Raw genomic sequence first — 13,299 nt, forward strand, 5'->3', positions numbered from 1 at the left:
TGTGTTGGTTAGTAATACTGAATATATTGAATTAGTATTACCCATTCTGATGTCAATATTTGGTAAATGGATGCCTTGGTGCCTTATCCAGGAACAGCTTAAGAGTGGAGAAAAATCGTCTGGAACCACGTAAAGTCTTTCAGTTGAATTTTTACCTTTATACTGAACTTCTACCTCGGCTACTCCAAGTGGTGCAAATATGCCAGCGGTGTATGAGCAAAATTGTATTTTGGTATTCTGAAATTCAGGTTTAGTTTGTCAAAATTTTATTTAACGGTTTTTGTCCAGCTCAAGAATCCACTTTAAACTGTTGGATTTTGTTGTTTATTTTTACCTGAATGAAGTATTTTTCTTGATCTGGACTGTTAATTTCATATATTGTGAATTGGTCTTAGAGGAAGGAATCTTCTGCTTCTACTGTCGTTACACCTTTCTTTTCAGACATAAGTCTTTTAGGCACCTTTTTCAACGTGACTGCCTTGCAATTTACAGTACTAATTTTAATATAGATGAAGTCTTTTCCTTCATTGGGATGAAGTATGATTATTCCTGGGACATCTTAAGCAGAGTCCTTTGATTCCTAAATATTTTTAATTAAGTCATGGTCCTGGTGGAGGACTTTGTTGTCCTGGTGGAGGTAAAGTTGCTTGTACTCCTGTTTTGTGGTCCAGAAACTCTGTGTACATCAGTTGAGGAACTTTCTATTGGGATATAGAATTTATTAGCCAGCAATGATGCTTTTAAGGTTTGAGTTTTTGAAACTGTATCTTGAAAAGTTTTGGTATTATCTAGCAATAATTGATGTACGTCTTGGTTGGAAAGCCCCCTGATAAATAGTGAATACAGAAAAAGATCTGCTGCAGACTTTTTGCATTTGCACTGGAATTCACATGATGAAATAAATTTATGTTATTGTGTTAAAAATCTTAAATTGATTGAATTTATGTCTCTCACTAAAACGTTCTTTTTTTCAGTTAAGTGATCGTTCAAAGTTTGTACTATTTTGTCATAAGTTAGGGTGTTCTTTGAGTACCACTGATAACTTTAGTAGCTCAAAGTATTAGAGGCCTATACTGTTTTTTTAAACACTACTTTTGTCCTGTTTTCGATATGTCCTTATCTGCTGCTAATCCTTTCATAAGAAAGTTATAGAATCTTTCTTTATATTGTTGAAAATTTTCTTAACTTAAATTGTTGTTTCTTAACTTTAAATTTTCTTAAATTGTTGGTTGAGGATTTTGTTTAGTGTTGATAGTTGTAGCATCGTTTGAAATTGTTGTTGCATTTGCAAAACTGGGTAAATTGTTTGGCATTCATTTTGAGTTTATAAAGGTTCTTTGATACTGATACAATTATCTTTCAAAATATTTATACACTTGCACTACAATTATGAATTAATATTATGAATTAGGCAGTTTGAAATTGGTAAATTTGTTGAAAAGTTTGAACATGCAAACAACCTGCAGGACGCTAACACTTCTGTTAATTGCTATGTACACAAAAGTTTTTCTTGTTGTCCTTGTTGCCACTTATGCCTCTATTTAAACAAACTTATGCATTTTTCAAATTGTAGAACAATATTAATGAAAACATAATGAATAATTATAAAAGATGAACAATGAAAAGTATATTGTAAGAACTGTCTCCATCGTCATTCCAATCCTCGATTTGATGTTTAGCTTACATCGATATCTAAACGTTGGGCTACAACAGCACCTCAAGGGTAGGCTTTATGAACTAAACTGAACACCTTTTGTCCAGGCACTCATACCAGATGAATTGTGTTGCGGTTAACCAGTTAATTAATAACACAAGATAATTCCAAACCAGTCTTGACTGATGATTATACTTCCAGAACCTTTAAAGATATTTAGACCTAACAAGTACTTACTTGAGCTTCTGGTTAAAAATAAGAAGTAAATAGCTTAGTAGTTTAAAAATTGTTAAAAATATTTTTTGTTCTAGATTGTATTACCTTTACTTCAGAAAGATTGATTTCAGTACCATAATAACTTTTAATACCTGGCCTAAACGCTTAATTTCTGTCCTACCATGTTTCTGACAGACATCAGTGTAAAAATGTGGGAAGCCCTTCTTCAGAGTTCAGAGACTTGACTTGACTTCAATATCAACTGGATTTATCAACTCTTGGTTCAAGAACTGCTCCTTTAGCTCATAAGAGCTATTAAATTTGGGGAGCTAATAATTTTTTTCACTATTTACAAGTTTTCTGTTATTGTAGCAGTCATTTTTGTTTCAGGAACATAATTGTTGTTCCAAGTCCATAGGGCCTACAGTTGAGGTGTCTTAATTGTTCCTTTGCCCACAGAGCTGAGAGCTAGCCCTTTTTAATTTCATATTCCAGAGGTAACAGATGTAATGCTGTGGTCGGATGGGAGCACAGCATTAGTGATGGGAGGGGTTGAATGTCCATTCAGTTCCTAGATAAACCAATCTGTGCACTTTCTGTAGATTTTGATTACCATCCTCTGGTTTTCAGTAATGCTAATGCTGTACAAGTTATCATAGATTTCGTTATAGTCTAATGAGACATTATATTTCTCATTAGACATTATATGTCTAATGAGACATTATATTATAAGAATTCAAGCTCAAAACTATACTAATGTTGTTCTTCAGATCTTGAAATCTCACTTTTTAAAATATACGGTTGCTGGAAAGTTTTAAGTATTGTTAAAAATAGCATAAAAGTAATCTTGGGAAAATGTATTTATCAATATATTGATATAAAATTTTGAGATTAAGACTAGTTAAAATAAATGAAAAAGCTTCAAACAAAAAGAATAAATGATTTTTAGAAAGAAAATTACACATGTATTCATCTAAAATTAATGTTGAAAAGATAAAAAACCTTCTTGTGTACATTTCTGTAAAGATTTTCTAATATACTTTTTTCCCCTGAATATTTCATCTTATTTTAATTTATGGAAGAATTTTCATTATTCAGTTGTTTCATGCATTTTGATTGTTTTCTGTACTTGCGGTGAAAATTGAACATTTTTTTATTGACTTAACTAACTGGTTGTGGCTTTATTCTGTTGCTACTTATTTGCTTGAAAATATCTATGTTAAAACATTTTATGATCTTTTACTAGGTAGCTTAGCCAGGTAGCAGACTGGGTACTTTGGTGAACTAAATGTTTTTTTATGACTCTTAATAATAGCACAATATCTTAACAATAAATAGATTACAAAATTTTATTAATAGTGCCTTTCCAAACTGTTTTGTTATTTTTAGTTCTATTATTTTTTATTTTATTTTAATTACCATTACAATATTAATATGAAATAATTGCAAATTACTACAACATAACAATTTTAATTTGATTGGTTAATAAAAAGTGACTGAACAATTTTTAAGGTTTCTAGAAGTCACATTATAAAAATAAGAATTGTTTGGTTATATTAACAACACAGGTTGCTTTGAAATGCAGACTGGTTGGGAATTGTCTTAACTACCACTGCCAACTCAAGCTATTGAGTCCATCAGACATTATTTTTCTGTAGAATTTCATTTATCATGTCAGTTGCCAATCTTATCAATTGTAAGGTACAATTGGTGATTGATTTTCTACTATACATTAAAGGGTCGGATCACATAGTAGTAGGAGGAAAGTCTTGGGCGTCTCCCTACATGCCTGATAACTAAACAACAGTCTCTTGAATTGTAAATCCCACAATAACATGTGCTTTACTTTTATTTAAAACGCATAAAATTTTTGGTGGATGGTATTTGATCATCCGCATACAGCCCTGATCTGGTGCTAACTTTCATGTTTTATAAAATAAAACTATTCTATAAGAGGAAGTTTTATAGCAGTTTAAAATTAAAGGAAGTTTTGAGCAAGAAATGCTTGTAGGTTGATGACATCAACCTACAAACCCTTGTAGGGTTTCTATGAGCTCATTTCTCAATCTCAAAAATGCTTAGATCTTAATAAGAATTATATTGAAAAACTTATAAATTTTATCAGCTTAAGAAAAATTGATTCTTACTTAGAAAGGTTTCCCTTGTATTTGTAGAAGTAGGGTTGGTTGTTAATCCCCTACATGGATAAATACTTTACTTTGACACATTATACTTTTTGATACTTCTTTTAAAATCTAATTATGAACACAGAGTTTTGTTCTTTATTCTTGAGTTTTCCTTTAATATTAAAATAATGCAAGTTCAATATTTGTAATGAAACTAAGTTTTATCATAATTTTAGGTAATAAAACCATACCTGGTTCCTGCATTATACATTTGTAATTTTTTCAATGAGTAAACATATTTGGTTTGTATTTTTGATAAAAACAAAAGGAATTTCATAAAAACATTGTAAATTTCTTGGGAACTACCATCATATATTCCTGTTATTCAATTCCTATTATGCTGTAAGTTAGTGTAAGTACAATAAAGACACTTTTATTCTGAAATCTGATATTCAGAATCGTTATTAAAAAAAACACAAGTATAAATGCACCATGGTTATGTGTTTACTGCTAAATATAAATTATTTAAAAATATGAGAATAATTTTAATTTCATCAGTCCATTTAAACATTGTGTATTTGGAAAATTAAATAAAATTTGTTACTTTGTTCATACACTGTATGAATACCTATTATTTAAATTTGACAGCATAAATTACAAATTCAGTATCGCTTTTCACTTTTCTTTCATTTTCCTTATCAAATTATGTGTATATATATATATATATATATATATATACACTGTGTAAAATAAATTGTTGGCTTTCTGACTGTCTCCATGTGACTCGTTGATTACACTCCAAACATATTTACTAGTTAAAGAAATATTACCTATTACTATGCTAAAGAATACTGCAGAAAATATATAATTCTTTTTATTTATTCTGATTTTTCACTTAAAGTTTTGACAAGGAAGACATTTATTTATGACTTAATTTTATTATTATTAAAGAAAAGTATAATTCTAATGAAAATTAAAACTAAGGATTTACATTAAAAACTGAATAAAAGTGCACTGAACTAGTGAAGATTTTAGAGAAAGCAGTTGGCGAGGATTTTATGTCACAATACCAAGGTTGTGAATGAGTGATAAAAACAGTTTCAAGAAGGATGTGAAGATATTGAAGAGCACAAAAGCGTTGGATGTCCTAACACATTAACAGTCAGCAACATTTTTTATTCATTCAAAATGAAGAATATAAATTAAGTACCATAAGGCAATATACGAGGTGCTACCCAAATTTCAGGGAATTTGAATTTCACGCGCGAACCATTGCTGGTACGACCTGCTGCCGCTATTTGTAGCTAACAGTACTCTTTGAATCAGTGTTCCAACAGCTGTGACTGTGAGAGACTGCATTGTTGACTTTCGTGCGATTGTGTAACGTATTTTACTGCTTCGGCAAAGTTTTAAATGGCAGATTTTAAAGAGCAAAGAACCTGCATCAAATTTTGCTTCATGCTTAAAAAAACTGCTGAAACCCATCGCATGTTTGTGGAAGCATTTGGTGACAATGCTATGAGTAAAAGTAAAACTTTTACTCATAGCAAACAAACGATGGTACTATGATTCAAACAAATGATTCAAAGATGTACGAATGGCAGTCGATGATGATGAGCGTTCAGGAAGACCATCACAAGTGCAGCAACGGAAAACATTGTGAAAGTGCAAGAGGCTATTGTTGCAGATCGTAGACAAACAATCCATGATTTTTGTGCAATCGTACAAATGTCATATGGGTCCGTGCAACGCATCTTGTCGGATAATTTGAACTTGAGACGCATTGCTGCAAAATTCGTACTGAGACTGTTGAACAGCGACCAGAAACAAAATCGCGCGTAGCTGTCTGTAGTGAATTGAAAAATTCAGCAAGAAATGACCTTAACTTCATCTCCGACATCATAACCGGTGATGAGACATGGGGGTGTATGGGTATGATCCTGAAACTAAGCAGCAGTCATCGCAGTGGAAGTCGCCAAGTTCGCAGCAACGTGAAGTCCATGATGATTGGTTTTTTTTGACATCAAAGGCATTATCCATAAGGAATTTGTTCCTCTTGGTCAAACTGTCAATGGAATGTTCCATTGTGAAGTTTTGAGGCGGTTACGTGAAAGCATTAGGCGCAAACGTTCAGATCTGTGGGGTAACAACAGCTGGGTTCTGCACCATGACAACGCGTACACATCGCTAGCCGTTCTGAATTTCTTGGCTTCCAAAAAGACTAGTGATTCCCCGTCTGATCTTGCCCCGTGCGATTTTTTTCTCTTTTCGAAAATAAAATTTCAATTGAAAGGCCGTCATTTTAACACAATTGAGGAGATTCAGGAAGAAACGCAGAAGGTGCATCGAACATTTACACCTGCAGACTTCCAGGGATGCATGAAATGATGGGAAAAACGCTGGGATCACTGTATCAATGCCTAAGAGGATTACTTTGAAGGAAACAGTGGAAATTATAAGTTCTGGTAAGTTATTTTATTTTTATGGTAAAATTCCCCGAGCTTTTGGGTAGCACCTCCTATAAGTGTCCTCTCCTATAAGAGGTAGCACCTCCTAAAAAAAAAATTGTGGAGATAAAATAAAATTACTATACTGTGCAAATTAACTGGGACAAGCAATTTTTTCTCTAAATTGTTATGTTGGTTTTATCAGTATTGAGGTGGTGTGACTGTTTGACCTTGAGAATAAAAAAGCAGTTTGACTGGTTTCAAACTGGAAATAGTTACTTTAGCTTCAATTGTGAGCCTATAGGTGTGGCAGGTAGATGTTACACATTCTGTGTAACCCATGTTGCTTTCATGTGTTTAAAAATAGATATTACTCTGAGCAAGCATGTAAAAATTATTGCTCTTAAAGATCATATTTCTGTGATAGTGAGTGAGAGTTATTGTTTATGCAGTTGGTGTAGACAAATTGTATCAAGAATTCTGACAACATTCAAAGAATCTGGATCATCTCAAGAAAGGAGAGGAAAATATGGGTGCAAACGGAAAACTACTAAGAACATACTAACTCCAAGAATTGATAAAGTTCTAATAAGAAATAGTAAAATTAATCCATGGAAAACAAGCACAGACCTTAAAAGAAATTTATTGGCAATTGGTTTAGATGTTAGTAGTTCAACTGTACATCATAGGCCTCTGAAAGCTGGCCGGAAGACAACCAACAAAAAACAATTTGCAACTCCTAAAATGAAGAAAAACTGTTAAACATGCGCCCAAAGATATTAATCATGGGCTGCTAACGACTGGAAGAAGGTAATTTTTAGTGACTTATTTTACTCATTTATTTGCGCAGAGTTACAAAGCAAATTTTGTGAGATGAGGTGGCAATGAACCTTTGAGACCTGAGCATGTCCAACAAACTGTAAAACACCCTCTGAAACAGATGTTTTGGGGTTTTTTCACAACAAATATTACTGGAAGCGTAGTTCCTGTTCAAGGTATGATGAATTCAAACAAATAGATACAAATATTATGACATAGGATTGTTCCATTCATGCAAGCCTTTGTCGTAATGCAAAACTGGTCACGACTTTCATGCTGGAAAAGCCAATTAATGCACTTCATTGGCCTGGAAGTTCACCAGACTTAAATCCCATTGACAACTTGTGGAATATTTTGAAGAGACATGTAGGAAAGATGGACTGGACAACAAAAGAATGCATAATGAATAATGCTATAAAAGTATGGCTCCACGATGATGAAGTCAAGAATGTGTCCACTAAGCTAGTGGCGTCGATGCCAAAATGTCTTTAAGAGGTCAATTCTGCTAAAGGAGGACATACTTCGTACTAATACATGTATTTATCAGTGTATGTAATGGCATAGAATGTTTTTTTTTTTTTTTTTTTTTTTTTTTTTTAAAAAAACATTGAAAGTGTTCTGTTTTTACTTCGTCCCAAATAATTTGCACAGTGTAGTATTATGAAACATAATATAGTTACTTATTTTGAAAGGAAATCATATAATTGTGTAAATTTTGAATTAAATTTAGATATGTGGTTTCTTCCATGTAGGGATTATGAAACCAGTTCAGACAGCTATAATTGTGCAGTAGTGAAGATCCAGAACTGAATTCTGCATCTGTTTGTTCTACTTATACTTTATTTAAATTTATTTCAAAATTGTGTTGATGTTTTTCAAGGCATGTACTAGCAGAAGTTTTCACACACAAGGTAATGTACTGCGAGAGTTGAATATCAATGATAAGTCACAAAAGCAATCAACACCAGGCAGACTTCGTAGCTTGTTCTCTGCAACACGTACTTCTAAAAGAGATGAGGTAAGTAATTATCTTTAATAATTACATTCAGTTTGTAAGTTTATTTAAATATTAAGTGTTGTGTAATTTTTATTTGTATCAATATGCATTGGAACAGCAGATTATCCTTCAATGCTTCAAGAACAAAGGAATTGGTTTGTTTGGCATTTCTCCCACCACCATTTATTTGCCATTTGTTTGCCATTTATTCACCCTAAAGCATAAAACCGAATGTCTGTGCCACAAATGGCTACTGAACCTCGAAACAGTTTAGCAACCAGTGTCCTAAATAGCTCCTAAAGCTTACCTAACAGTGTGAGCGGATTAAGCGCAGTGCCATACACTACCGGCTTATGTACCCCAACGCCTCACTTGCCATATATTTACTAAAATGGGTAGGCGCACCCCGTCAACTACTACAAATATATATGACGTCCTTAAATTGAAATTTACTTTGGAACTTCCAAATCAGCTGATTTGGGAAGACGCGTTCACAACTAGACCAACCCGGTGGGTTGGGTCACAGAGCCTCACCTGTACTGTCTTGAAGCCCCTGACTCTCTGCACAACCTGGTCCACCTTGCCGGACAGTCATGAAATGACCACATCCAAGGCAAGGTTGGCACCTTGGAGTCCCTCACATTTTAATGCCAGATCTGAGACCAACAACGCACATTGACTCAAATAGGAGTCGACAAGCTGCCGAATCTCCAAGGACATTCTTGTCCTTTTTCTGAGGAGATTTTAGTCCACTCCAACCACATCGCCTTGATTCACCCTAAACCTTCGGACCTGGAGTTCATCTGTTTCTCAGCAGGCTTACCTCCCGCCTAGGGCCAATCACTACACCACCATCCTCCACTTCCCTTGACTTCGTGGGAAGCCGCCCTTTGGACTTGGCTCACCCAAGTACAAAGGAATAATATATATATCATAATGTTATTCTACTTTAATAGAATGAAATTAAAAAGTGTGGTCATGGTTCAACAATAATATTGAGAGATAGCAAACATAAAAAATTGAATACAATTTTGATTTTATACATCGCTTTGTTGAATACATCATTGATTCTGTTCAATACAATATAAGGTCCTTTCCAATTTGTTTGAAGTTTCAGACATCTTCCAATTTTCTTCCTTGAATGATAGAGCCAGACTCCTTGAAACCCAGATGAATTTGCTTGTAGATTATATCCTGCTTTCATACATTACTGGTCGGCCATCTTCAAATTTTGTTGGGCATAATGATGGACTTCTGTTAGATGACTAACCAATTCTGCTGTTTCCCAGCCATTGAATCGAAGAGCCAATCACATAGTAATCTCAGCTGTTCTGAAGATCATCGTGACAGGTTTAATGCCGGTGGTTTCATACACAGCTGCTCTTTAAGCCACTAGAGAGGTAGTTTCTTGTCCCAGTCGCACTGATTAATTGAGATGACCTTTCTTAAGTGCTTCTCTTTTGATGTAGCGTTCTACTATGATGAATACTCTACTCTATTCTACTATAAGGAAGAAGGAAATAAAACAAAATATCACAATCTAAAAACTTGAATTAATAGGGTGCTTCTTGGAGATGTTATCCCAAAGGGACATTAAAAAACTTTTTCATATTTTTAATTTGTTAAGTTCAGCCTTTGTGAAGAAAAAAATCTAAATCCAGTAACGAAGATTACTTGAACTTAATTCCAAATGTATTGTAGCCTGAACAATTTCAAATATTTTTCCAAAGAAAATAAATTTAATCTTTTTATTAAATTGTAACCACGAAACATGTATGAAAATTGTTTATGACTAAAGGCTTTCTCAGTGTTAATTGCTCAGTCTGCACATTAATCAGAATACTAGGAATAAAATTTCTGCTACTTCAAGTGCAAACATATAAAACATATTTATTAATTCAGTTATACTACTGGATATACTATGTTCATTCCAAATATTTTTAGTCCTAATTCCTTGATGTACTATATATATTCCAAATAACCCAATATCCTTAAAAATATTTTCGTTAAAAATATTTAATCTTCGTTACTGGATTTATAGATTTTCTTTTCACAAAAGCTGAATTTAACAAATGAAAAAGTTTATAAAAAATGTCCCTTTGAGAACATCTCCAAGGAGCACCCTATGAATTCAAGTCTTTTATCTTGTGATATTTTGTTTTATTTCCTTCTTCATTATACAGGATGGCGAATGAAATGATCTAACACTTGTTTTGGCAGTAATTTTTTAGGTTAATTATTAATGTGTTTTATGTTGGCAGAAGAGATAGCAGTTCATGAATATTATTAAATAACTATAAATCTCAGGAAATGGTCAACCTGAGTTTGTACAAGACTACACTTCATTTACATTCATACATATCATCCTCAGAAGAAATACCTTATGGTGGTTCCAAAGGCTAAAAAGGAAGAGAAGAATTCATGTATATTAGTTTCTTCTCTTTCCATGTGCACTGTTTGTGTATAGTTCCAAGATGGCTGACAAAGGAAGACTGACTGTTAAACAGCGCATAAAGACTGTGTTGTTTTTTAATGAAATGAAAAGTTGCTGCTTACACAAAGGCGGTTTCATGCACATTTTCAAACTCAATGGTCACCCTCACTTAAAACAATACATAGACTTTATGAAATATTTAATAGTGATGGTTCAGTATTTGAGAGTAAGCACGCACAGCCTGCCATTTTTCGTTCACATAATGTCGAAGCTATCAGAGCAGTGTTGTTGAGGAGCCTGACCAAATCAACAAGAAAAGCAGCACCACAACTTGGGGTTTCTAGACGATCTGTGCAGCAAATTTTAAAAACTGATTTGCATTTGTATCCGTACAAAATAAGTGTCGCCTAAATCAACGTTTTACAACAAATATCATTCAGCATTTGCTGAATGGGCTGTGAACCAAGACGTATAGTTGAGTAATATTTGGTTGGCACATTTTTACCAAGGCAAGATTGTTAATAAACAAAATGCATGTTTTTGGGCTTCCAAAAATCCACATGTGCTTCATGAAAAGGTGCATCACGTTCCAAGAATTATGGTATGGGCTACTATCTCAAGTCACGGGGTAATCGGGCCATTCTTTTTTGAACAGACAGTGAACAGTAAACGTTATGCTGTGTAATAATTTTGTTCCTCAGCTTCTTGCAAAAGGGTTTCAGTTAGAAAACGAATGGTTCATGGAGGATGGAACCAGACCACATGCAGATGTTGTTTTAGACTTTTTGCATTAAACTTTTAACACAAATGTCATTTCAAACTGATTTCTAAATCATTTTGCGTGTTGACAGAACTGGCCTCTCAAATAGTTCTGATTTGAATACATTGATTATTTTCTTTGTGGGTTTTTAAAGGAAAAGATTTTCCCAAACATCCTCACACAGTGATGGAACTGCGAGTGCTGATCATTGAGGCGTGCAATGAGATAACTGAGGATATGTGTCGTCGAGTTATTGACAACATAGGAGTTCTTGTTGAAGGAGTTGTTAGACGTAATGATGGTCATATTGAACATGTGATGAGCAGAACATAATCTCCAGATATACAGTAAACACGTATTTTATTTTTCTGTATTGCAATACAAATAAATATTTTTTAACAAAACCAAATATTGGATCATTTCGTGCGCCACTCAAAACAACAGGTCTAAATTTTGCTAAAATGTCTTAATTTTTATTTTTAAAAGCGAGCAGTTTCATTTGTTCTGTTAATGTAGCTCATCTTTAATCAATATATTTTAAGATTGCTAATCACTATGTTTGGAAAAAATCATCACAACTGTGCAGCTGTAGATATTAGCCTAAAATAAACACCCTTTTTTAGCATATTTTTTTGTCTTTGCTAAAATTGCTTGAATTGATTTTTTTGTATCTTTTCTCAGAGACTGATTAGTCTATATATGATATGTTGCCCACTTTCAAATCATTATTGACATAACCATCAACAATGGCCAGCCTTTGTGAGCCAGAGGTCACAGTTTTGCCTACAGTTTTTTATATACATAATATATCTTATCTTTTTTATATATAAAAAGTAAGAAATTATCACATGTTAAAGTACCACAACCGAATTAAACAAAGAGAATATTCTGCACACATTCATTCATACAACAACTGTTTACATAAAGAGATTTCTTAATAAGTAGAACTTGTGCTGAAGGAGATAACATACCAAACCGTTTTTTTGCTGACTACTCCAACATCATCTGTAAATATGAAGGTTCAAGTGAAAGTAAACTCACTGTCAAATTCTAAGGAAAAATATTAAATAAATGTGGGTGATGTAGAAAACCACTCTGACTTTTAATTAAAATCATAAGATCTTAAGCTGCTTAGAAAGTGGTTTTTACCAGCTTTGGAATTAAATCTGAGATTTAAAAAAAGTGTTGTTTTTTCCAAATAACCTAATGGTTCAAATTTGTAATTTTGTTTTTTTTTTCAGAATACACCTAACAATAATTCTACTTCTTCAAAGGATAATTCATTGACACCCAGAAGAAGAAGACTTAGCTTTTTCCATAAGCATTTTGGTAATCGTGATGGAAATGATAATGGCTGCTAACTTTTCCAGGACTGACTGCAAATAATTTTGAATAGAGGAAATTTAACATAATTATAGACTTTCAGCAAGAAATTTTACTTGATCAGATTATTTTTAAATTTACAGCTGTTTAATAATAATTGTGTATAATGAATGCTTTACTAATTGTTTTTTGAGGATATATATTTAATTGTAACATTTTATAATTCTTATACATGTGTAGAATATAATAAATTGTTTTATAAGTTAACAATTATGTGTGCATAAATATAAAGTTCACATATATTGTCACTATTTTACATATGCATAATTTTATATTCATTTTCAAAATTAATTATACTGTTTATCTAAATGAGCTTTCCCAAAAGATGTTGATTCTAATATGAATAGGATAAACATTTTTGTTTCTTCCTCAGTGTATGAAGAAAGCTTCATATATTGAGGAACTATTTAATATGGGAATCCACCATTTTGCAATACCTGGGTGCAAAATCTCAAGGAAGACG

General features: G+C 32.9%; 1 protein-coding gene across 3 annotated transcripts in view; it reads left to right on the forward strand.

The window, feature by feature from the left end:
• LOC142321483 (uncharacterized) overlaps positions 1 to 13,008 on the forward strand; it is a 115,875-nt gene extending 102,867 nt beyond the window's left edge. For all 3 annotated transcript variants that reach the window (XM_075359608.1, XM_075359617.1, XM_075359598.1), the window contains 2 exons: positions 8,143 to 8,280; positions 12,695 to 13,008. In XM_075359608.1, coding sequence (XP_075215723.1) covers positions 8,143 to 8,280; positions 12,695 to 12,814 — 258 coding nt within the window. In that variant the 3' untranslated portion in view covers positions 12,815 to 13,008. The remainder of the gene's footprint in view (positions 1 to 8,142; positions 8,281 to 12,694) is intronic.
• The last annotated feature ends 291 nt before the right edge of the window (positions 13,009 to 13,299 follow it).

This window comes from Lycorma delicatula, chromosome 1 (genome assembly GCF_047948215.1).
Source record: "Lycorma delicatula isolate Av1 chromosome 1, ASM4794821v1, whole genome shotgun sequence".
Classification (NCBI taxonomy): Eukaryota; Metazoa; Arthropoda; class Insecta; order Hemiptera; family Fulgoridae; genus Lycorma; species Lycorma delicatula.